This window comes from Tachypleus tridentatus, chromosome 12, assembly GCF_004210375.1.
Source record: "Tachypleus tridentatus isolate NWPU-2018 chromosome 12, ASM421037v1, whole genome shotgun sequence".
In the NCBI taxonomy this organism is placed as follows: Eukaryota; Metazoa; Arthropoda; class Merostomata; order Xiphosura; family Limulidae; genus Tachypleus; species Tachypleus tridentatus.
This window is the reverse complement of record NC_134836.1, coordinates 77,076,113-77,100,831: the sequence shown is the minus strand read 5'-3', so window position 1 is coordinate 77,100,831 and position 24,719 is coordinate 77,076,113. Positions and strand designations below refer to the sequence as shown.

At 34.7% G+C, this 24,719-nt stretch overlaps 1 protein-coding gene across 2 annotated transcripts in view; it reads left to right on the top strand.

Annotated features, from left to right (window-relative positions):
• LOC143233685 (sarcoplasmic calcium-binding protein 1-like) overlaps positions 1–12,303 on the top strand; it is a 99,256-nt gene extending 86,953 nt beyond the window's left edge. For both annotated transcript variants that reach the window (XM_076470183.1, XM_076470184.1), the window contains 3 exons: positions 5,913–6,042; positions 7,896–7,999; positions 11,347–12,303. In XM_076470183.1, coding sequence (XP_076326298.1) covers positions 5,913–6,042; positions 7,896–7,999; positions 11,347–11,475 — 363 coding nt within the window. In that variant the 3' untranslated portion in view covers positions 11,476–12,303. The remainder of the gene's footprint in view (positions 1–5,912; positions 6,043–7,895; positions 8,000–11,346) is intronic.
• The last annotated feature ends 12,416 nt before the right edge of the window (positions 12,304–24,719 follow it).

Genomic DNA, 24,719 nt, shown 5'->3' with positions numbered 1-24,719 from the left:
CTGGCGTACAGAGATATAGCTAATAAAAGAATAAAAATATCTTATGGATTAATGTATTCTAATCCTGCCGTGGCTGTTGGGGATTCTTTCTTGTTATGCTTAATATACATCGAACAAAACTATTTAGGTAACACTATAAAAACAATAATGGCTTGTCAACTTGCTTGATATAATACGATAGAAAAAATTGTCTTTTAACGTATAACGAAATATTTATTTATTTATTACTTATTTGTCATGTGCATTGATACTAATACTTGATAAAAGACACTAGATTTAATGACAAATTATAAATGTGTATCGTACGCAGAAAATACAAGTTTACCCTTAAGCACGTTAATGTTTTAGTTCTCGGAGATTTCAACAATTACACAGAGGATGATGTGGGGTGTCAGCTGGGAGACGAAAGAATTGCGTCATCAAAAATTTCCTTTCCACCAGATGTCGTGTGTGACCTTAGTACTATTTTATGTCAAAATTAAAATGCGAGGTTCTTTTTATACTGAACAAAATTACTTTTTATCTTCCATTCTCTCTTATTACAAACGTACATATTTGTGATCTGAAACTAATAAATAAAAGGTGTATTACTGTAGAAAACTCAAAACTAATATTTTAGACATTTGTTTGACACCTTCTTTAATACTCTTTTATATCAGGTTTGATCTCCAAAAAAATTACCAATATCGTATCCATCGTTTCCTTTGTGTTATCCATATGGACCGGGATAATAAAGTGTTTTTGGCGCTATTTGTACTCTGCCCACTTATAAAGGGGCTTATAAAGTATGTGTCTGTGTGTTTCCTTGTAGCAAAGCTAATTCGAGGTATTTGGTGTGTTCACCGAGGGGAATCGATGTCATGATTTTAGACTTGTAAATCAGAAGACTCAGTGCTGTGCCACTAGGGGCCCTTTAAAGCGTGAAATAAAGTATGCCACCATTTTATAATTATGTTGCTAACAGTTTCAATTTATCAACTAAAAATATTATACAGAAAATGAAAAAAATATCAACTTCCAGTATCACAGAAGCCTAGCATGGCCTGGCGGTTAGGGTGCCCGACTCTCATTAGGTAAATCACGGGTTCGAATCTCATCACCGAACATGTTTACCTTCTAGTTGTGGAGACGTTTACATAGTGATATTAACCTAGTTATTCGATAAGAGTAGCCCAAGATTTGGCGGTTGGTGGTGTTTATTATTAGCCTTCCCAGTAGTAAATCACATTTAAATTTGAGAAGGATAGCGCAGGTAACTCCAGGGTTGCTCTGAGCAAAATTCGACAAAACAAACAAATCAACTTTTGTATATTATATCTTTATCCAATAAACGTTCAGTACGATACATTTTATAACGTCCAGCTGGTAGTTAACAAACATAAAAGTTTTGAGTTTTTCAAAATGTTCGATGCCTTATTGCTTTAGATATAAACTTAAGTATCAGAAATAACAAGATTGCTTTATAAAGTTCCTCCGCTGGGACAGTGGTAAGTCTACGGATTTACAACGCAAAAATCAGGGGTTCAATTCCCCTAGGTGGACGCAGCAGCCTGCCTAATGTGGCTTTGCTATAAGAAACAAAATACACACACACACATTAAACAAAAAACGACCGAAGTTAATTTCAATAGATAGTTCAAGGGCTAGTGTAGATTATTGTTTAAGGGTTAGTACAGATTAATGTGTGATTTATTTAATAAAATCTGTACAAATAGTTATTTTATTGTTATTTGATAGTAAAATATACAATGTATTGACGTTATTTTGACTCCCCCTTTCCTTTTACACCAACGATACGTTTAGTTAAATCAGTCATCCTGGATATTAATTAGCATATTTTGGTAGCCTGTTATTTATCAGAAATATTTTAATACGATTTTTATTTCAAACTCTATTCTATTCATCCCAGTAGAGCCACTATAAAGTTAGCATTCCTGGAAATAAAAATGTACTTCTAATTAAGAAAAGAATACCTCAAGACGAAAAAAAAAAAAAAGACTTCAAGTTGGAAAGCACGTGATTAAAGAAAGGCTGAACCCTTATCAGTAGTCCAATCAACAAAAAACAAAAATGATTCATTATTCCCCAAAGAGGAAGTGATTGCAGCTGAAATCCAATTACTTGTAGGACATGTTGATAATACTAAAACTCAGCATTTTGTAATTATTTCTTTTGTATATGTGTGTGTGTGGGGATTCAGTAACAGAATATAAACATGTAAAGCTAATTACTTAACCCTTGTACAGTTAGATGCAGACGAAACAAAATTAGGACCTTTCAATGACAGAAGATGTGAATGTTACAATAAATGAAGTATACAATTAGAGGAAAAGACAGCTATTGTATTTTGTATGATTAAACTTCACAGTGCAATTATTTCAATGTATTTGGACTTTTGAATGTTACAATAAATGAAGTATACAATTAGAGGAAAAGACAGCTATTGTATTTTGTATGATTAAACTTCACAGTGCAATTATTTCAATGTATTTGGACTTTAAACGTTTTCAGGAAAAACTTTACTAATTTAGGTGAGTGTTTCAAGTGAAGTACGCCAGTCATTACTTACGAAAATAATAATTTAATTATTTCCTACCAATGACACCTAGTCTTAACGCTAACAAAAATAAGGTTGACCATGTGCTTTAATATTTATTTGTAACTCCCAATCAAAGGTAGCTGTCTATTTAGAGCAAAACTTCAAATCAAACTGATTATAAATATAGCTAATTATATATACATTTCTTTCTTATAAGAACTATAATGCATTGTTTCATCAGTTAACGACATTTTTGGCCATGAATCCAATAATATCTCACGATGTTTGGCAACTATCGAATTATGTGCATGTAAGGAAAATAACTCCTTTATATAACAGTCTGGTGTTACTGGTACCTTGTACCCGATGACCTGTCTTTTGGATCTGTTCAGCTAATATCCAGCATGTATGAGTAAAATACTGATAGATTGCAATAAAACAAATGCAGTAACAGTTCGAACTGACACCCACGGATTGTTCACATCCAATTTGAATGGGTAATCAAGATCTTTATTTGGTCTTAAAGTCTAATAGACACATACACACACACACACTGTTTAATCCAAGCATGCCTGACTAAATTTGATATGGATTAAAAAAACATACTGGGTATCATGTTGTCTGTTTATTGAAACATAGTTTGGTCCAAATGTAACGTGTTTCCATAACTCCACTTTGAAATTGTTTCAATAAAGACAAACTAGCTTATGGCATTGGTATAAATTACAACAAATGGTTATTCACAGTCCTAGAGGTAAGAACAAAAATATGCTTTACTTTTTTTTTCATCCTACGATATAAGTGTATTTCTTAAAAAAACATAACTGGCTCGGGATGACGGAGCCTAACATTTGACTATTTGACGCAAAGAAAAGTATGTTTAAATATAGTAACAACACGTGGTAATCATTATAAAGTCATAAAACACTTTCCAGCTCGAACCTGATGTAGAAAGGTCTACATTTCTAAATCACTCGGGTCATAAGGTTTCATATTTGGATGCTAAATTATTTTTTTCTGAAAACACGTTTTCCTAACATCATAAATAAAACATTAAATCCTTAACCATGAAATTAAATTAATAATTTATAAAACTCATGTCTCGTAAAGTGACGTTGAATTATTCGTCACAAGAAGAGAAATATAAAACAAATATTAATTATATATATATTTTTTAATTCCGCGCAAAGCTACACGAGGGCTATATGTGCACAAATATTAATATATTCCAAGCTAGAGATGAAAATTTTGACAAAGAAAATTAAATAACACACGCGACGTCCGTAAGTCGAATAAACTTTCTTAGCCACCTAGTGCCATACACCTTGTATTGATTTTGCCTCATGGCAACTTGTTCTGTTGTTCTCAAGCGTTTTATATGTAATGAACGATACATATCGTTGACAATAAAATAGCATGTGGTGTGCGATTAAGATATAAAGCAAGATTCAATCTACTAAATTACACTACGTTAGTTTCCAGTGCGATATGGGGAAAGTATCGAAGGAATATCTGGCGCTCACAGCTAACAAAACAAATAAAAATGTTGAAACATAACATTTACGTACTGCTACTGTAAGGGTGACAATTTAATTTATATTTAAAAAAAAGAATTGTTTCAAAACGTTACTATAAGCAAGGAAAAATATTACATATTACTCACTATTACATATTTCGGGTTGGTTTGTTTTTAAGCAAGGCCCTGCATGACCACATGGTCCGGAGAGCTCAACTCATAATCTGAGAGTCGCGAGTTCGAATCCTTGTTACACCAAACATGCTCGCCTTTTCAGCCATGGAGGCGTTATAATGTTACGGTCAATCCCACTGTTCATTGATAAAAGAGTAGCCCAAGAGTTCTTAGTGGGTGATGACCTCTAGTATTACACTGCTAAATTGGGGATGACTAGCACAAATAGTTCTCGTGCAGCTTTGCGCGAAATTAAAAAAACAAACAAACAATAAATATATTGTACATTGTTATTACACAAATAAACGTCAAACGACTGCTTTGCTTTATTAATTACTTATATCAAATACTGTACAGCGGTAAGCCTATAGATTTACCTATTTCTTCTTAACATTCTCATACATTTGTCAGGTTATTGTAATAAATAACTGAAAATTTATTGTTAAAGTTAGAAGTGCTGTAAGCCAGGCGAAACGTTTCATGATCTCTCTCTATAATTATTAACGTTAAGCCTTCGTTTGTGGGAACAGTTTCTTAAATTGTATTTATTTTTCTATCAAGATTCATGTATAAATTCTAATAAACAAAAACTGTTTCACACTTTCAAACGTGTAAATTACTGATATAAGAGCTACATTCAAACAGTGTGAGCTATTGATATAAGACCTATATCCAAAACAGCTTGAACTATTGATATAAGAGGTACATTCAAAACAGTGTGAATTATTAATATAAGAGCTACATCCAGAGCAGCGTGAGTTATTGATATAAGAGCTACATCCAGAACAACGTGAATTATTGATATAAGAGCTATATCAAGGCGTCATTACTATGACAGCCAGTAACACTATTCATTAGATAGCAGCCATTTTGATGGCACAATTCTGCTGACTGCTTGCTCTCCTTCTGGTCAGTAGTCATGAATTAGGGATGGGGCGTCTCTAACCTCACTCTCTACCCCATGTGCCGCATAGGGTGTTAATAGTTGCCCTTCTATGTTGCTCCCCAGTGACACAGCGGTATGTCTGCGGACTTACAGTGTTGCGAACTGGGTTTCAATACCCGTGGTGGGAAGAGCACACATAGCTCATTGTCTAGCGTTGTGTTCCCAAAAATCACAATATGAGTTCCTGATATTTATCGTTGTGTGAAAATATTTTAAAGAAGAATTTGTTTCAACACGATTACTGTATGACACCGTTAAGAAAAGTGTGAAGGTTAAGGTTACATTACGATAGTTTCTTATTAGAGTTTAACACATACACTTAAAAACAAGTTTCCTTATTATTGAATTTCGTGCAAAGCTACACGAGGACTATCTGCATCAGACATCCCTAATTTAGATCTGTTAGACTAGAGGGAAAGCAGCTAGTCATCATTACCTACCTCTAACTCCTAGGCTACTCTTTTAATAACAAATAGTGGGATTAATCGTAACTTTATAACGCCCAACTGCTGAAAGGGCGAGCATGTTTAGTGCGACGAGGATTCGAAGCCGTAATCCTCAGATTACGAGTTGAGCTCCCTGACCACGTGGTCATGCAGGGCCTTGCTTAAAAACAAACCAACCCGAAATATGTAATAGTGAGTTTCCAGTTATTTTGATTGAGTCAAGATTGAGTTGGATTATTTAGTCACAGATTTTAATGACGGTATTTTCCTAACTTTATTCGCCTGTATCAGGATGGACAGGTTACAGTGGAAGAATTTAAACAGGCTGTTCAGAACGTTTGTGTTGGCAAGATTTTCGAGAACTTTCCCGAGTCGCTTAAGTACGCCATAACTTCCAAATTCAACACTACCGATATCAACGGTAAGTATTATTAGCGATAATACACTACTGATATTACTAGTAAGTATTGGTGAAAATAACAACAACAAAAAAACGTTCACAGTACGAGCATGGTTAGCACTTGATCAAGCCTGCCCTATATTTTCTTTACAATATATTGTATTTTCGTTATGGATTGTAGAAATTACTTAATGCTGTTCGATTAGTTAAATATCGACCAGTTTTATACGTAGAAAAAAAAGAGATAAAAATCGAATTGTTTTTATGAATAAAAAAAATCTTCTATATTATTACAACCATGAGATGATTGGAGTATGTTTGATGAACACAATGCAGAAACTGGAACATAAACACACAACGTACTCTCCAGAACTGCTTTTGACAAACCTCTTCTATTTGGACTTCGTAAAGAGTTATCACGTCAGCACTTTGAATCGAAATATTTAAAAGTCTCAAAACCGGCGGAATTAGTCCTTAAAAGGTCTCTTCCACGCAAGCATTCTTGTAAAGAAACATTTATACTGCTCCAACAACTTTTTCCGAAAAGCGTACACGTTCAGGTCAAACGTCTACTGACTGATTGACAGACAGACAACACACTTCTTTATAGTGACGCGAATGGTTAAAGCAGGTGATTACTCCAGGCGGCCATCGATTTCCCTGAAAGGAAGCCGTTTGTCAAGTCATGAAAGTAGGAGACAGTAATGTTGCTAAAATCTTTTCTATAAAAATGGACAAACTGTACGATTTAACAATAATATCTATCTACGTTACTTTTTATGAGTTAAGAGAGCTTATTGAGTAGTATTTCTTCGAATTTAATGTCTGTTGGACGTTAATATTTCAGAACAATCTTCTTAAGAGTTATAACTCTGGTTTTAAAACAGTTTTTATGATGTAATTTCTGTGTTTTAATTACCTGAAGCTAATGTCACTATAGTTTGATATCATTTTGAGCTATATTTTTGGTTGAATACGTTCAATTAAAACGATTTTGAAGTCTTACCACGTAGTTGCAGTCCATGTCATCACGTTCGGTCAAGCTTTGGCTCACGTACGTACATCTTGGCAATAGTCTTGAAGCACAGTTGTCATTGCAAAAAGCTCCATTGTAAGTAAGGCTCGTTTGTACAAATCACACCCCTTCTCAGTGCATGCTTTCCATAATCCGCCAGGATTCGAAGACGACGGTCTCTCGGCGCCCGTTCCAATAATTCGATCGCATATAAAAATTGTGATTATGTGTTTAATTCTCTAGCTACTTGATGAGTCTTTTTGATTATCTTGCTGTAGTGAAGCACGTGGACGGATTTTGTCACTGATCTTTACATTCTTAGATTCACAGCTGTTATAAAACGTTGTACTTTTCTTACGAAAATTTGCAATCAACTTGTTACAGCTTTATTCTTGAATGGCCCTGTTAACCCAAATGATTCGCGTTCGCTTGTTTTCCAATGTCATTAAATACAAGGGTAGTCAGTTCTTGGAAATTCTAAATTTCTTAGCTGAGCACGTCTCTACGATCAGAGTGTGTGAATATTTTGGATTGTGAAAGACTCTTATGTGCTCTTACACATACATTTCTAAAGGCGTCGCACTAACTACTAAGCGGCAAATAATGTCAAAATGTAATTCTTATACATTCTGTTCCACCTCGACTATATACATAAAATAGTCAATTGAATTGTCGACTACTGCTATATCCGGCACTAGCTTGCCCTACAACCAGTCACATGCATCACAGCAGGGCAGGTTTTATTCAACGATGAGGTTAATTATAATTATACAAAAAATAACTGGAAGATATTTATTTAAAATTATTCACAGAGTGTCTGATTAGTTGATAGTATAATGACTTCCTTTTTTTTTTTCAGGGGATGGATTGATAACTGTGGAAGAATATCGCTTGGAGTTTATCTCACGCACTGCTATCGCGACTATCACGGAGATAGATGAATGTTTCGAGAAACTTCTAAATGTAAGTGTACGAATTATCGAAAGTTGTTCGGTCTGTAAGGAAACATGATTTATCTATTTATTACAGAAGGCTTAGAATCACTGCACACAGAGGATCAGTTACAAAACGTTTTCATGTAGTCCTTAGTAAATGCATGTAGACAACTTTATATGCAAAAAACGGCTCGTTTGGGTTGAGAAAATATTTTACATAGAAGAGCGAACAACGTTTCGACCTTCTTCGGTCATCGTCAGGTTCACAAAGAAAGAGGTAACTGACCGGAAGCTGACCACATGTTTGAAAGGGGTTGTGTAACTGAGTGTCGAAATGTAGAGGGCGGTGTTAGATGTTTGAATATATAATTTTATTTATTATATTAATATAGGTATAAAGGCGTTCCTTTATATTGGTTTATTTTGGGTTTAAGTTGTTGTATAAGTAAGGCTTCTTTAATTTTGCGTTTGTTTATGTTTGTTTCTTTATTTAGTATTTGAGTGTTTTCTATGGTTATGTTGTGTTTATTTGACTTGCAGTGTTCGAAAACGTGTGAAGGTGACTTTTTATGTTCTTTGAATCTGGTAACCATTTTTCTACTTGTTTCTCCAATATATACTGCCCTCTACATTTCGACACACAGTTACAGAACCCCTTTCAAACATGTGGTTAGCTTCCGGTCAGTTACCTCTTTCTTTGTGAACCTGACGATGACCGAAGAAGGTCGAAACGTTGTTCGCTCTTCTATGTAAAATATTTTCTCAACCCAAACGAGCCGTTTTTGCATATAAATTTCTCAACAAGTGGGTTTCTCGACATCACTGAGTATGTAGACAACGTTATAAGACAACATTTCACTAAATAATTAGTCCCATGCAGAAAAGACCTTTCGACTTTTAATTGTGGAGTATTTGTTGCAATTTCCGTCAGGGGATCGCAAATTCACAAATTAAAAACGAATTTTTTAATATAATTTTAATTAAATATTGTTTTCCCTACTTCATAAGTGAATGTTACGTAATTCTTAAAGTGTCTATTGATTCGTTTTTCTAGCCGCACGCGCTCTGAAGAAATAAAGTTTCCGACTGCAAGCTCTTAAAATAGTTAAAAACTTCCTGAGATTGTTTTTGTTTGCTTGATTTCAGGTATTCGTGCTTAGCTACTCAAATACTATCTGCTCTTGTCGTCTCTAATTTTGTATTGATAGACGCACGCGAAGACTAGTCAACATACCTATTAACACTAGAGCTGTGTTTGTCTGATGGTCTATTTATTTGTTTTGAATTTTTCGCCAAGCTACAAAAGGACTAACTACGATAGTCATACCTAATTTAGCAGAGTAAGATGAGAGGGAAGGAAGCTAGGCATTATCATCCACCGCCAACTTTTGGGCTACTCTTGTACAAAGAATAGTGCGATTGACCGTCACATTATAACGCGCCCACGGCTGAAAAGGCAAGCATGTTTGGCACGACGGAGATTCAAACCTGCAACCCTCATATTGTGAGTCGAGCACCCTAACCACCTGCCCGTGCAGGATCTTTTTGTCACAGAATAGATGGATTAAATTGTCACTCTTATAACGCACCTATGATTCTAAATGGCCCGGTATGGCCAGGTGGTTAAAGTACTCGAATCGTAATCTGAGGGTCGGGGGTTCGAATCCTCGTCGCACCAAACATGCTCCACCTTCCAGCCGTGGGGGCGTTATAAGTAACGGTCAATCCCACTATTCGTTGGTAAAAGAGTAGCCCAAGAGTTGGCGGTGGGTGGTGATGACTAGATCTCTTCCCTCTAGTCTTACACTGCTAAATTAAGGACGGCTAACGCAGATAGCCCTCGTGTTGCTTTGGGCGAAATTCAAAACAAATCAAACCAAACCAAAATGATTCTAAATTGTGGCTCTGCATGTTTTGGAATGGAGATACTTAAAAAATGCAAATTACCGAAATGTCAGACAAGGACACTTGAGAAGGAGGAGGGAATGGAAGAAGCCGCTGTTATTCAAGGTGATATATGTTTATTGAAACTGTCCGATATGGTCAGATAATTAGGGTGCTTGGTTCGCACTTTGAGGGTCGCGAGTTCGACTTCTCATCCCACCAAACATGCCCTTACTCTCTTTCAGTGTGGGTTTTCTAATGTTACGATCAATTCCACTATTCGTTGGTTAAAGAGTATTCCAAGAGTTGATGGTGTGCGGTGATGACTACCTGCCTTCCCACTTGTCGTACACTGCAAAATAAGGGAGGGCTAGCGAAGATAGTCCTCGTGTAGCTTTGTGTGAAATCCAAGCCTCTACAACTATTTTCTCTGATTCAGACATTCTTGAACGAAGACGTATTACGAAACAGAATTTAGAAGAAAAATAGAATTCGGAGGTGGTGTCAAGATGGTGGAATGTGTTGGAATAAGTTTAATACAACATTTTTCTTTCATAGATATTTTGATCAGTTGTTAGACGCTAATGTTTAAGAGAGAGCTGAAAACAGTCATTTCGGTTACACCAGTTTTTTTCTCTTTCAAATGGTTCACCAGTTTTTTATAGTGATGAAAGTCACTGAGCAAATATTCACGTTTATCTCTAACTAATTGAATAATTTGTGAGACAGCAGCATCTTCTCCTGAGATTTGTGACAAATTCTAAACACTGTGAATAATTTATATCTTCGTTACATACCAAATTAGATGGCATCTCCTCAGAGACAGCATCAGTAAAACATTTTAAACTTTACCTTAAGTATTTACTATTTCTTGAGCAACTCTGGTATCGTCTATAATAGTTAAAGTACCTTGATCTACTCACACTAATGCACTCTCTATCATCCTGTCCTTGCGTTATTTTAACGTTTTGTATAACCTTCGAAACACAAGGGTTAAGCTAAACTAATAACTCAACAACCGCGGGCTCATTTCTCTTCAAGTGTATCGAGACCCGATGATTTGTAAACGGGATATCTTTTAAACACTAAGTAGAAAATCGAAAGACATATTTCTGATCATTAGAAACACATTACTAACAGATGGAAAAACGAATGAAACGTAATAAGAATCTACTTTCACTTTTTCACAACGTAAACATCAGACGAAAACATATTCCACATCTTAGCTCTAATTCAGCCTTCATGAATAGGGTTATCGCTGCAGCTATACCAGTATTACATTACTGCACAAACAAACAGAAATGATGTAATCCTAAGTGTAAAAGATGAGTTCAATAAAATATTTCAGTTTTTAAACATGTAAAAAAAAATGTCATTCGCATAAACACTATTACAGTCTCTATTTAACTTGACAACCAAAAAGATAGACTTATTCACAAACATTTAATGAAATTTACGATTCAAAACATTTGCTTACATTTTTCTTTTAAGGACGATGATCGACGCTTAGGAGGAATTAACCTGAGTCGTTATCAAGATCTCTTCGCTGAGTTCATAGGTAGTCCAGAATCAACAGTGCCAGGAGTATATCTGTTTGGTCCAATACCTGTGATTGAGTGAATAGCGCGGTCCTATTAGAGAGGACGTCGTTATTGCCATTTCTCCCACAGGAAAAAGAAATACGTGCTGAATGTTTGATTTCCCTCAGATTGTATTGTTTAATAATATGAAAAAAAACACACGTTTCAACCGTAACAATTGGCAGTTTGTTTTCTTTACGTACTGTTGGATTTATATGTTTATTGTTGGTTAATATGTTAATTATCATCTTTCTTCCTCCCATATCTTTATACAAGGAGAGATATTTAGATTAAATGGTCCTCACAAAGTGTCTATTCGTTAATATTTATGTATATTTCGTCTATTATAGTATAATTTAGTGTAACGCTATTTTTCAATGTTTGCCAACGTTTATAAGAACTTGACCAACTAAATGGCATTTAATATTTTATTGTTCTTTGTTACAATTTGTAGTACACCCAAGTTTATATTTAAAATATATTTATTAAAGCGTGGCTTTATAAAATTCACCAAAATAACAAATGGTTATTTGATGCTTTGTCGAAAATTGGCACTTTTGAAATCAAAGCATAATTTACTTAGGGCTTGAAAACAACAGATAACTTGGTAGTGAATTCTAAAGACTTGTGCTTTTTGCTAAATATAGAATTAGCTGTTTGTACAATTTTTGTATAAGTGTTTTCATATTTAATAACGTATTCTTTATGACAACTGCTTTAAGCTGTGCTTCGTCGGTTACTGGAAAAAATACAGCTCCGCCATCCTAGTGAGACGCGGATGTACTGCTATGTATTGTGTGTACGGTGATGTACGTTTTTGCACGTTGTTGGTCGATGCTGTGATGAATAAAGCTGTTAAAAGTTTGAATTATGTGTATTGTTGAGTGCGTATTAAAAATATTCTAATGGCTCGTTAGAGTTAGGAAATAACTGCACTGAAGTACAATCAACGCCTGATTGAGTTGTGTTGGTTTACCTCGTGAACCATAACAAATCACTTAGTTAAAATTTAAAATTTTTTAAATGTATGGTTGCTGCATTACCTTATCATTGTCAGTTAATATCTTAAAATTTGTTTGAAAAAGGTAGTAAACCATAAAGACACTTTTAACACGATAGTTATTTGTAACATTAACTATAGCGATTTAGTGGTACGTAACTAGGTAATGAGAATATAGCGAATGAACTACACCTTTCTACATGTGCTAAATATCTATTATACTTCCCCTTGTGATCAACATAAACAGAGGAAAAACATTAACGAGGCTGGTATTAAATAAGTGACTGATCATAAGATAATTATTTATAGCAATGGCGATGGTTAACCACATGCACAATATTAAGACATCTGCTAACCCTAATGAAGTCATCATTCATGAGTCATTTTGGTACTAATGTCTACAGCTCTACTGTTCCTATGAGAAAGGTTGAATAACTAGGTGATAATATGAAATGCACATGTTTTAAAGAGATTGATAATCAAATATTAGGTATTAATTACCTCCCACCTAATAGTAGTAACTAAATTACCAGATAACAAACAAGTAACCACATAGGTTATTAATCGAATGCAGGTATTAATTACCTCCACCACCACCACCTAATAGTAGTAACTAAATTACCAGATAACAAACAAGTAACCACACAGGTTATTAATCGATTGTAAGATATTAATTACCCCCACCACCACCTAATAGTAGTAACTAAATTACCCAATGACAAGCAAGTAACCACATAGGTTATTAAAAATATCAGGTATTAATTACACCCACATTATAGTAATACTAAAAATAACCATATGATAAACAAGTAACCACAGTGGTTTTAAACAGGTTAGGATACAGATAGCAGGTAATAACTAAATAACCATATGACAAACAAGTAACCATACAGGTTTTAAACAGGTTATTAAACAAATATAGGCCGGGCCTGGCCAAGCGTGTTAAGGCGTGCGACTCGTAATCTGAGGGTCGCGGGTTCGCATCTCCTTCGCGCCAAACTTGCTCGCCCTTTCAGGCGTGGGGGCGTTATAATGTTACAGTCAATCCCACTATTCGTTGGTAAAAGAGTAGCCCAAGAGTTGGCGGTGGGTGGTGATGACTAGCTGCCTTCCCTCTGGTCTTACACTGCCAAAGTAGGGACGGCTAGCACAAATAGCCCTCGAAGAGCTTTGTGCGAAATTCAAAACACAAAAACAAACAAAAAACAAATATAATATTCAAAGTTAGCTTCAGTTGTACTGCATATAATATTAACGATTGTCACAATTTTATAGTCTATTAACGTTTTATTATTAGCATGACTTCACATTTTTATTAATAAAGAATAACACAATAATTTTACTTCCTTTTAATTGTTTAAGCGTTTTTTCTCTTTTAAATATTATTTTAATTTTTATTAATTTCAAAGCTATTAGAGCTATTGATTGTCGTCTCCAATTTTGTACTATTAGCCATAGTGAAAGAAGCCAGGTAGTAGCACCCTGTCCCTAAAGCAAGGGTTCGATTGCCTTAAATGGACTCAGCAGAAACCCCAATGTGGCTTTGCGAAAAGAGAACTCACACAGTAGCACTCTACCGCCTGCTATACGTACTAAATGATCCCGCCTTTTAAAGCATGCATGGTACTTTGTGTAAGACAAGGACGCTTTGTTATCACACAACTGTAACTTATGACGTAATCCGGAATTAATTTCACATTTGAAAACGTTTTCAGTTGTTATTATAATATACTATAAATGCTGCGTTTAACCTAAAATATAAACTGAATAGAATTATATAACTTTATAATGTTATAATCGATCCAACTATTTGTTGGTAAAACAGTAGCACAAAAGTTGGCGGTGGGTGATGTTGACTACGTAACTTCCTTCTAGTCTAACTTGTTTATTTCTTTAGAATTAAGCACAAAGCTACACAATGGGCATGCCGTGCCTTGTCCACCATGGGCATCGAAACCCGGTTTTTAAGGGTGTGAGTCCTAAGACATGACGCTGTGCCACTAATGGGCGTTTCTAATATATCATTTGAAAATTATGGACAGCTAGCAAATATGGCCTCATGTAGCATTGTGCAAAGCTCATAAACAAGTCGTTGGTAAGTACGTGCATAAAAATTAAACGTTTACAGTTATTTACGATTGTTTTGTACTTTTTACAGTAGTATTCATGTTTTAAACTTTTTTAGTTTTTCGTGTATTTTGTAGTTTCAAAGTACTGTTTGTGTGCTATGCAATTTTTACAGTACTTTTCATGTGTTTTGCACTTTTAAAGTATTTTTCGTGTGTTTTACACCATTTAAAGAACTTATAATGTGTTTTGCACTTTTTAAAATATTTTTACGTGTTTTGTAGTTTTACAGTACTTTTCATGCGTTTTATACTTTTTAAAATATTTTTTGTGTGTTTTGTAGTTTTTACTGTACTTTTTATGTGTTTTGCACTTTGTAAAATATTTTCGTGTGTTTTGTGGTTTTACAGCACTTTTCGTGTGTATTACACTTTTTTAAAATATTTTTCGTGTGTTTTGTAGTTTTACAGTACTTTTCATGTGTTTTGCACATTTTAAAATATTTTTCGTGTGTTTTGTGGTTTTGCAGTACTTTTCGTGTGTATTTCAATTACAACAGAAGAATTTAACTACAATATGGTGAAAATAATTGAGAGAAATGGCGTGTGTGTATTTTATTACAGCAAAGTCATACTGGGCTATCTAGTAGGTCCGCCGCGAGGAATCGACCCACTTGACTTTGGAGTTGTAAATCCGAGGCCCTATCGTTGTATCAGCGGGAGACGAACATGTAGTCAGTAAAATATGCCACACATGTGTTATTAAAATATGAAAGATATATAGTATAATTTTTCTTTTTCCCCATGGTTTAATTATCTCAATTTTGTTTCTTTGTTTCGAATTTCGCGAAAAGCTACTCAAAGGCTATCTGCGCTAGCCGTCCCCGATTCAGCAGCGTAAGACTAGAGGGAAGGCAGCTAGTCACCATCACTCACCGCCAACCCTTGGGCTACTCTTTTACCAACGAATAGTGGGATTGACCGTCACATTATAACGCCCCCCACGGCTGAAAGGGCGAGCATGCTTGATGCGACGGGGATCCAAGCCCGAGACCCTCAGATTACGAGTCGAAGGCCTTAACCCACGTGGCCATGCCAGACCCCATTTTAATTTTTAAAACTGTCAAAATATGCGCTTAAACAGTAAACTATTTAAACAGGTGATGAAATAACGGATGAATATTTTCTCTTCAATTTAGAAAACCTATGACAGTAACTTTCATTTCTACTTCAGGCACGTTTAAGATATTTTTATTTCTTGCAGAAATTATACCCGTAAAAACATATCAACTCACCTACTAATTTAAGTGACGCCTTCTTTGTGAAACAAATACATAAAATTATATTGGATGTACTTCCGCGAGGTCCCCGAAAGTGTTCTGTTTCAAGGTTAAGTAAACCAAAATTAAGAGTTACGAAAATCTTCAATTCTTGCTTTTCAAGTTCATATGCCATGCTGTGTTGTAACGCATTCAGTGTATAATTCTTCTCGAGATTCGTGGCACGCGCATATTTTAATGATGTCACGACAATACATGTGACGTCTTCTTAGTGTCTACTGACTACCTGTCTGATACTTTTTAAAGTATGCGGATCAAACACCATCGTTCTTGCTTTTAATATTTTGTTCACTACACTTTTTTTTCATAACTACTCCTAGTCCCCCGCTAGTACAGCGTTAAATCTACGGATTTACAACGCTAAACTCAGGGGTTCGATTCCCCTCGGTGGGCTCAGCAGATAGCCTGATGTGTCTTTGCTATAAGATAAAGAAACACATAACTACTTCTAAGTTCTCATTTCACATGTTTGGTTACCTTTAACGTTAATCTTAAGTTTTAATCATGTTTAACGAACATACTGTTGATTATATTACTAGAAATTTTCATTTAGACAAGAACTTTATGTTACGTCAAATATCAGTGTACTTAGACGTATTATATATTTACAGTTTAATATCTAGAGTATTTTTCAATACAAAAAAAATAAATAAAGCGAGAACTCAGTATTTCCGCTAGTGCTGTCATCTATTGCAGATTTTATAAAACAGTTTCTAAAACATCAGGAACTACAATATCTAACTTTAACCGCCACAGAACGATTACAAGTCTCGCCCAGAACTCATATTTGTATGTGAGAATGTTTTAAGAGATATCTGTATCACATATCAGTAGACACAGAACTACTACTGTTTGATTTCTCCTGCTACCTCATAATTTTAGGCAGTCTTAATGAATGTTATTTAGGGAAAAAAGCCAACCGTGACAGTATATTCTTAGTCACATTCAATGGAAAAGTTTCTTTCTTAAAATTTAAGAATTTGCAGCTAATGGTTTTCTTAGAATGTAAAAATTAATAAACATTAAGTTTATTGTGTAGGTTGTTACAATAGTTTCTCATCTAGATAAATTCCTGAGTGAGGAAAGAGAGAAATACAATACAATAAAAGGTGGAGACGATGCAAAAAAAAAAAAAACACCCAAAACTAGAGCATTATTAAATGTATAGTAGACAAGCAAAACAGTCAAACAAATGTTATTGATCATTCGAAACGAAATACCAGAAAATATATACAAAAACTCTCATAATATTAAGGCAAAATAAAGAACAATACAAACTATTTAAAAAATGAAAGAAAAAAAACAACAATATTATCCCGAAAAAAAAAAACCTCAGCTCTCCCCTTAGTTTAATAGTTTTGTTTTGTTTGTTATAATGCTCTTTTTACCAATTTATTTTAATTAAAAATGACTTATTTTTACCTATTTATTTTAAATAAAAATGCCTTATTTCTATTAATTTATTTTGTATTGAAAATATCTTATTTTTTACCAATTTATTTTAATTACAATGCCATATTTTTTCTCAATTTATTTTTAAAAATGCTTTATTGTTTACTAATTTATTTTAATTTAAATGTCTTATTTTGACTAATTTATTTTAATTTAAATGCCTTATTTTTCACTAAATTATTTTAATTAAACTGCCTTATGTTTTACTAATTATTTTAATTAAAAATGTCATATTTTTTACCAATTTATTTTAATTAACATGCCTTATTTTTACAATTTCATTTTAATTAAAAATGCCTCATTTTTTACCAGTTTATTTTTAATCTTGTGGTTATTCCTGCTACATACACGTTGTAATTGGATCGATTTTTCTATTTTTGTTGTTATTTTTTACCTTAACTTGTCTGGTATTATTTTATGTATATAGTCCGCGAAATAGAGTTTTCTCTTTCTTGAAAAATATAATAACTTTGTTTAGGCTGCTTGTGCTCTTTTCACTGCGGGTATCGAAACATGAATTTTAGCTGTGAGATTTACTGCTGATCCACGCGAGAAGCAAAAACGAATTAAACTAAGAGACTTGTAACATATGTTCTAATTTGTCATAGATGTTTCATGAGCGCTTATTGGTCAAATGAGTTGCCATTCTGCGATAGGACAATAAAGTGTCCCTCGGTGGATTCAGCAGATAGCCCGATGTGGCTTTACTGTAAGAAAACACATATGCACAATAAGGTATGCAGAACAGTGCTGTTTAGCTTACCAAAGCTTATCAACATAATCAAATATCAGCGTTACATAAAAAAACAAGTCTATACTTTATTTTTATAAGCATGCTTTTAAGGATGATACAAGTTCTACAGTTATCAGGATATACTGAATTAACAGTAAATACAGCAACAACAACATTTGAATCACATATTTCACACTGTTTTTCACTCTTCTGTGTCTATAACATTGAAACATAGCCAGAGCTCTTCGTTTAAAGTAAAGTAAACCAACTGTTTAAATACAATCGTTTTTACTTCCGAAAAACACTTTATACGTGCTGCTAGTGTTTAGCCAGTAGTTTGTTTGTTTTTTTGGTTTTTCGTATAGCAAAGCCACATCAGACTATCTGCTTAGCCCACCGAAGGGAATCGACCCCCTGATTTTAGCGTTGTAATCCGGAGACATACCACTGTACTAGCGATGGGGTTAGCCAGTAGTAACAGTTATACTAACGTTAGTAATTACACAAATAATCAATTAGAGAACATTCAACTGACACACGTTTTCATTTGACTTTCAAACCCAAAATAAACGCAGGCTTTTTACTTCCATAACATTTCATACATCCAAGAGTTTCGGAGTTTTGAAGAGATGACAGAAAATTAAGTTAAAAGTTGGAATTTGATGTATTTGCAAAGTGTAAGTTATTCCTTACAGTAAACCAAAAATAATAATTTAAGTTTTATACATATATGAGAAGGAGGAGATATGATTGGCAGACAATGTCTCATATTAACATTTTAATGAGAAGATATGATTGGCAGACAGTGTCTCATATTCACATTTTAATGAGTGATTCAAAATGTTTAAGGCGTTCCCTTTCCACACGTGCGTCCCCTTCCACCTGAATAACGTACTTATAGCTATACCATTTTTACACCTTGTTTCTACATTACTTACTTAATGATATAATATATGTATGGTGTCATTTTTAAACTTATATATTATATTTGTTTGTTTGAAGTTAAGCGGAAAGCATCACAATGAACTATCTGTGCCCTGCCCACCACTTGTATCGAAACACGAATTCTCGCGTTATAAGTCCAGAGACATGGTGCTGTGCTACTATATATTTTTATATATATATTTGTACATTCAGACATGATTTATCTATTCCAATAGTAATAGGTTCTCCGCGCTCCCTCTGGAGGTTACGCTTCTCAGTCTGCACACCAGAGGGCTTCATACAATGAATAATTAATATCAAAGTATCTTAATTTCTTATGAAGACGCTTCTATGGACGTAAAAGGTAGAAGCATTTCTATGTTGTCATGAAAACATTAAGTATCAATAATGCAATAATTGGACAACGTTTGTGTTACAAAACATTTTAATAGTATTGTAGGTAATATTCAGTTCACTGCGTTAAGTGGATTTCTTGACAAATTCACATTTTAAAGGAATTTTATAGCTTTGCTAAAAAGTTTGCATAGCTTTTCGCATTTTGTGTCAGTTGTTCGTACGTATATAACTAGCTTCAAATATGTGAACTATAATATCCATCGTAGTTTCAGTTTAAATTATTTTTATAGGAACCCCAGATCTAACTTCAGCACAGTTTTCACCAAAAGTACAACACAGAAAAGACACCTCGAACTAATGGGTCTTCACATTTATAATCCAGAGCACGATTTGATTGTTGTTCACATTTCTAATCCAGAGCACGATTTGGTTGTTGTTCACATTTGTAATCCAGAGCACTATTTGATTATTGGTTTATTTAAACGATAACTAGAATTGTTTCCTAAACAACCAAAAACTGGGTTAATTACTTTTTTGGTTAAGAAATATACTGTCATCGTGAATATACTATAATCTGAAATTCCCATGACACAATACGATAAGAGCAGGTTATCTTGGCACTGACGTTTTGTTTTCAAGTATGAAATATGATTTCTAAATCAAAAATTAGCGACTTTCTGAAAGATAAGTTCGATTTACACTTACATGGCGTTCAATTCGTAATCTGAGGGTCGAGGGTTCGAATCCCCGTTACATCTTTCAGCCGCGAGGGGCGTCATAAGTGTCAGTCAATCCTACTATTCATTGGTGAAAAAGTAGCCCAAGAGTTGGCGGTGGCTGGTGATGACTAGCTGCTTTCCCTCTAGTCCTACACTACTAAATTAGGGACGACTAGCGCAGATAGCCCTCGTGTAGCTTTGCACGAAATTCATAAACAAACGTTTACTTACACCGAGAGATGATTCGTGTCTGAGATATTTTACGAAATTCGCAAACACCGTAATGCAGCGTATAATAAGGACATTCCAATTTAATTTATACTTAAGAATGATCGCACTAATGATCGGAACGTTGTAGCTATCCTAATACGAGGGTAAATTATAACCCTGATCAACTTAAAGGCTTCAGAAGAAAATTACCTAACTGAATAAACACTGGTAAATTCCATTCATTGACAACCTACGCGTCCCCCGCTGGTACAGCTGTAAGTCTTCAGATTTACAACCCTAAAATTAGGGATTCGATTCCCCTCGGTAGACTCAGCATATAGCCCAGTGTGGCTTTGCTATAAGAAAACACACACACACAAAACCTACGCACTCCCATTTAAAATAATACGACAGAGATTAATAGAAAATATATAATGTGTATATCTATGCCTCTGCTCCAGAAACAAAACATCTAACACTTGCTAAGTAAATTATATGACGAACCTCTATAACCAGGGATTATACACAAAATAAGAAGTATTACATTTCGTGTTTCCTTAATGGGTGAAACTTTTCGTAAGTTTAACACACTAATAAATGAACCATCCCTTTATACGTACATTACCATATGCGATTCAAGCGTCATATATTTGAACCTTAGATAAGCAGATAACCCTCGAGTAGCTTTGGGCGAAATTAAAAAAAACGACCGCACTTGAAAACGACCGCACTAGTGGTCGAAACGTTGTACTTATTCTAACTTCAAAAGAACAAACAAAAAACTTTCCAACTACCCTTTGGAATGTTTTCAGCGAAACGTCGAACTTACACACTAATTTAAAAAAAACAACAGAAAACTTTCAATTAACCATTGGAATGTGTCACCAAAACGTCGTGCTTACACTAATATAAAAAAATAACAAAAACTTTCGAACTAATCATTGGAATGTGTCACCAATAATTTACACATAATTTACGAAAAGATGCCTGTGTTAACTTGAACTCTCAAAGTAAGAACATTATAATTATTCTGTGCGTGACGTCTTTAGAGTACAGCAATTTATTGCAAGAGAAATAAAGAAACATCAAGTGCAAATACATCGTATTAAAATACCTGAAAGAGAAAAACGGTTGAGATTTATGGTTTCAAACTCTCTGCGTCTCAGTGTCCAATGATAGTCCGTAACAGTTTCAATACAGGACATCTACTGGTATTGTTACTTAACCCTTTGTCATAGAGACTGAATGAATACTGATGAAAATAAATACAATTACTTAACAACGGTAAAAGCAGGTACTTTCACCTGTAAGTCTGTAATTATGTCGTTTATGTGATTACATTCTTTAAAATTAATTAGTTTATGCCTAGTGTGTGTCGTACGTTACGTATTTCGTAAGAGATAAGACTGCTAGTTTTCACACTGTTTTGAAATGAAAATTTTCTGTTCATTTTGAACATGCAAATCAGCGGGTCACGTGGAATCCCTAACCGATACAAAGTCACGATAGTACAGATGTATAACAACTACATTTTGGCATAGTTTGTCGTTTAGTGGGAAATTTGGTGTTTGGTTGTTTGTTCTGAATTTCGTACAGAGCTATTTGAGAGCTTTATTTTACCAGACGTCCATAATTTTGAAGTGGAAGAATAGAAACAGCAAGTCAACACCATCAACTTTTAACTCTTGGACTTCTTCAATACCTGGTTAACGCGTGCGAAGTGTGAATTCGAGGGTTCTTGGTACGAGTCTTGTATGCTCTAATAGTTTATGGCTATGCTAAAGTAATATTGGTTAAATCTCGTTCTCCGATCAGAGCAGCCCAAGAGTTGGCGGTAGACACGCTGTGACTCGTGATATTTACTTAAAGGTTAAAGGAGATAATCTACAAGAAACCCAGTTTTTTTAAATAAGAGCGAAATAAGGGGGGGCTATGTTTATTAAAGTTTTTGTTTTGGTGAAGTCTCTTTGCGTGCATTTTGTCCCAAAGAGCAGTACCTTTCGTACAATGCGTATAAAGAACCTTTGCGCATGCGTCAGTGGGAAAATGGAGTTATATATATTATCCGCGAACAGACGTTAGCAAAAGAAATAGACGAAGTATGATGTTGATGGTTATTACACCCTTCCACATTGTACGCATTGTTACAATAGTGATTTTATTTCTTCCCGGAGATACTGCTTCGGACGTTTGTTCCTTACGCTCCGTGGTTGTTGACCTGATCAAACATTTACACCTGACTCACGTTAACGTTCTTCGAGGCGAAAGTAAGTTTGCTATTTTATATATATTGGTACATTCGGTTAAACCAGTTGTTATAGCGTGTGTGTGTGTAATGTTTCGAAGTGCAATATTAATTTGTTGTTTATGACTTTAAATGAACTTTTAATGCATTTAACTTAGACGTTTTCTACCTTGCTTAAACAATGTTAACTGCACCTCGCTGGTACAACGGTCAGTTTACGGATTTACAACACCAAAATCAGGGTTCGATTCAATTCGGTGGACTAAGCAGATAGCCCGCTGTAGCTTTCCTATAAGGAAAACATAAACAATGTTAACACTTCAGTTAAAGTATAGAAGGACGTCGTGTTTGAAAACACGATTTGCTGTCAGCGTTTGGGCCCAAAATTATCTTAATTCTCTAGACAATACGAAGTGTGATAATCCGTACTATACATCACAAGTTGTATCATCATTTATCCTAGAGGGACAAGTATGAATACGTTGTAATTGATCTATCTATCTAATTATGTCCCCCCCATTTCGTCAGCGGTAAGTGCATCGGGGTGGACAGAGTACAGATTGTGTAGTTTTACGCTGAAACTAAGCACAGGCATAAACACATGTCTAATTTATATAGATAATAATAACTGAAGTACAAGTGACAGTGAAGATAAAGGAGTTACGACATATTGTTTGTTTGTAGTTAAGCACAAATCTACACCAAGTACTATCTGTGCTCTATCAATCACGGGTATCGAAACCCGGCTTTCAGCATCATGAGTCCTCAAACTTATCACGTTAAGTTTCTGGATTTACAACGTTAAAATCTGGAGTTGGATTCTCTGTGATGGACATATCAGATGGACCAACGAGAGATTTGAATTAAGTTAAATGTTTAAGCCTGACCTTTATCTGTAAGACAGGAGCCTTAATATGTCGGTCGTCACACTAGACATTCAGATATAAAAAGCGGAAACAGGATGCAAAAGTTCAAAGTTTACCTAAGTCTCATCCAGTTTTGTTAATTAGACTAAACGTTCGTTACAGTCAGGAGAAAGGTACTTGGTATAATGCATTGTGATCCTATCTGTGAAAGGAACAAATAACAACTTGTATGAATTTTACTTCATTTGTTAAATGAAACAATGCCTTGGCGAGTTTACTACAGTTAAACGCCTGACTAATAACTGGATAAACCTATCAACCAAGTTTGAGGGAAAACTTCAAAGTCTCAATTTAAAAACTTTAAAAATGGGACAGTATCTCCATTAATACTTTCTGAGACAGTTTCCTCCGAATGCATTTTGTTTACGTCACTTAAACATTATAAAATTAATCTATCGCTTTGACCCCTCTTATTTGGTATTAAATCTGGTGGCACAACAATATGTCTGCAGGTTTATAACGCTAGAAACTGCGTTTCGGTACTCGTGGTGGGCAAAGCTACATGAGGCCTATCTGTGCTCGCCGTCTCTAATTTATCCGTGTAAGACTGGAAGGAAGGCAGCTAGTCATGACCACCCACTTTTACCAACAAATAGTGGGACTGACAGTAACAATATAACGCCTCCATGGTTGAAAGGCAAACATGTTTACTGTGACGGGGATTCAAATCTGTGATCATCAGATTAGAAATCGAGCGCTCTAACCACCAGGCGATGCCGCGCCCAACATACTTCTGCACTTAGCACGTTTTTAGTTGAACGAAAGTATTATGTGTTTACCTTTTATTAAGAAACTTCAAGGTTATTTCTTTATTTATCTCAAATGTTTGTATTTTAATTTGTATTTTTTATTCCATTTTATTCGTTTGTGAATTCTCATTGTCCTGATGTGCAAGATCGACATAACTTTCATTAATTAATAATTCGTACAGTTTAACAATAATTTCTTACTTCACAATTCAAGTATTCTGTTGCATAATTAGAAATAAAACAATTTCACTTTTTTTTTCATTTACACAGTAAAATACGCTTACTTCAGTAATCTTCTTTCTTCTCAGTTACTTAGGGGTAAGTTTAAAAGCTTATATCAGTAAATATCTGGTTTGGATACTCGTGGTAGGCACAAGACAAACAATCCTTTACTGACTTTGTTACTGGGCCACACTTGTTTTGAAGATTCATCAGCTTAAGTACTAAAATATGCACATTGGTACACGGTTACCAGACAATGCTTAAAATCAATGTGATTCCCATGCTGTAGTCTGAGAAGTCACTCTGCTAGAAACCGGATTTCGATACTCGTGAAGGACAGA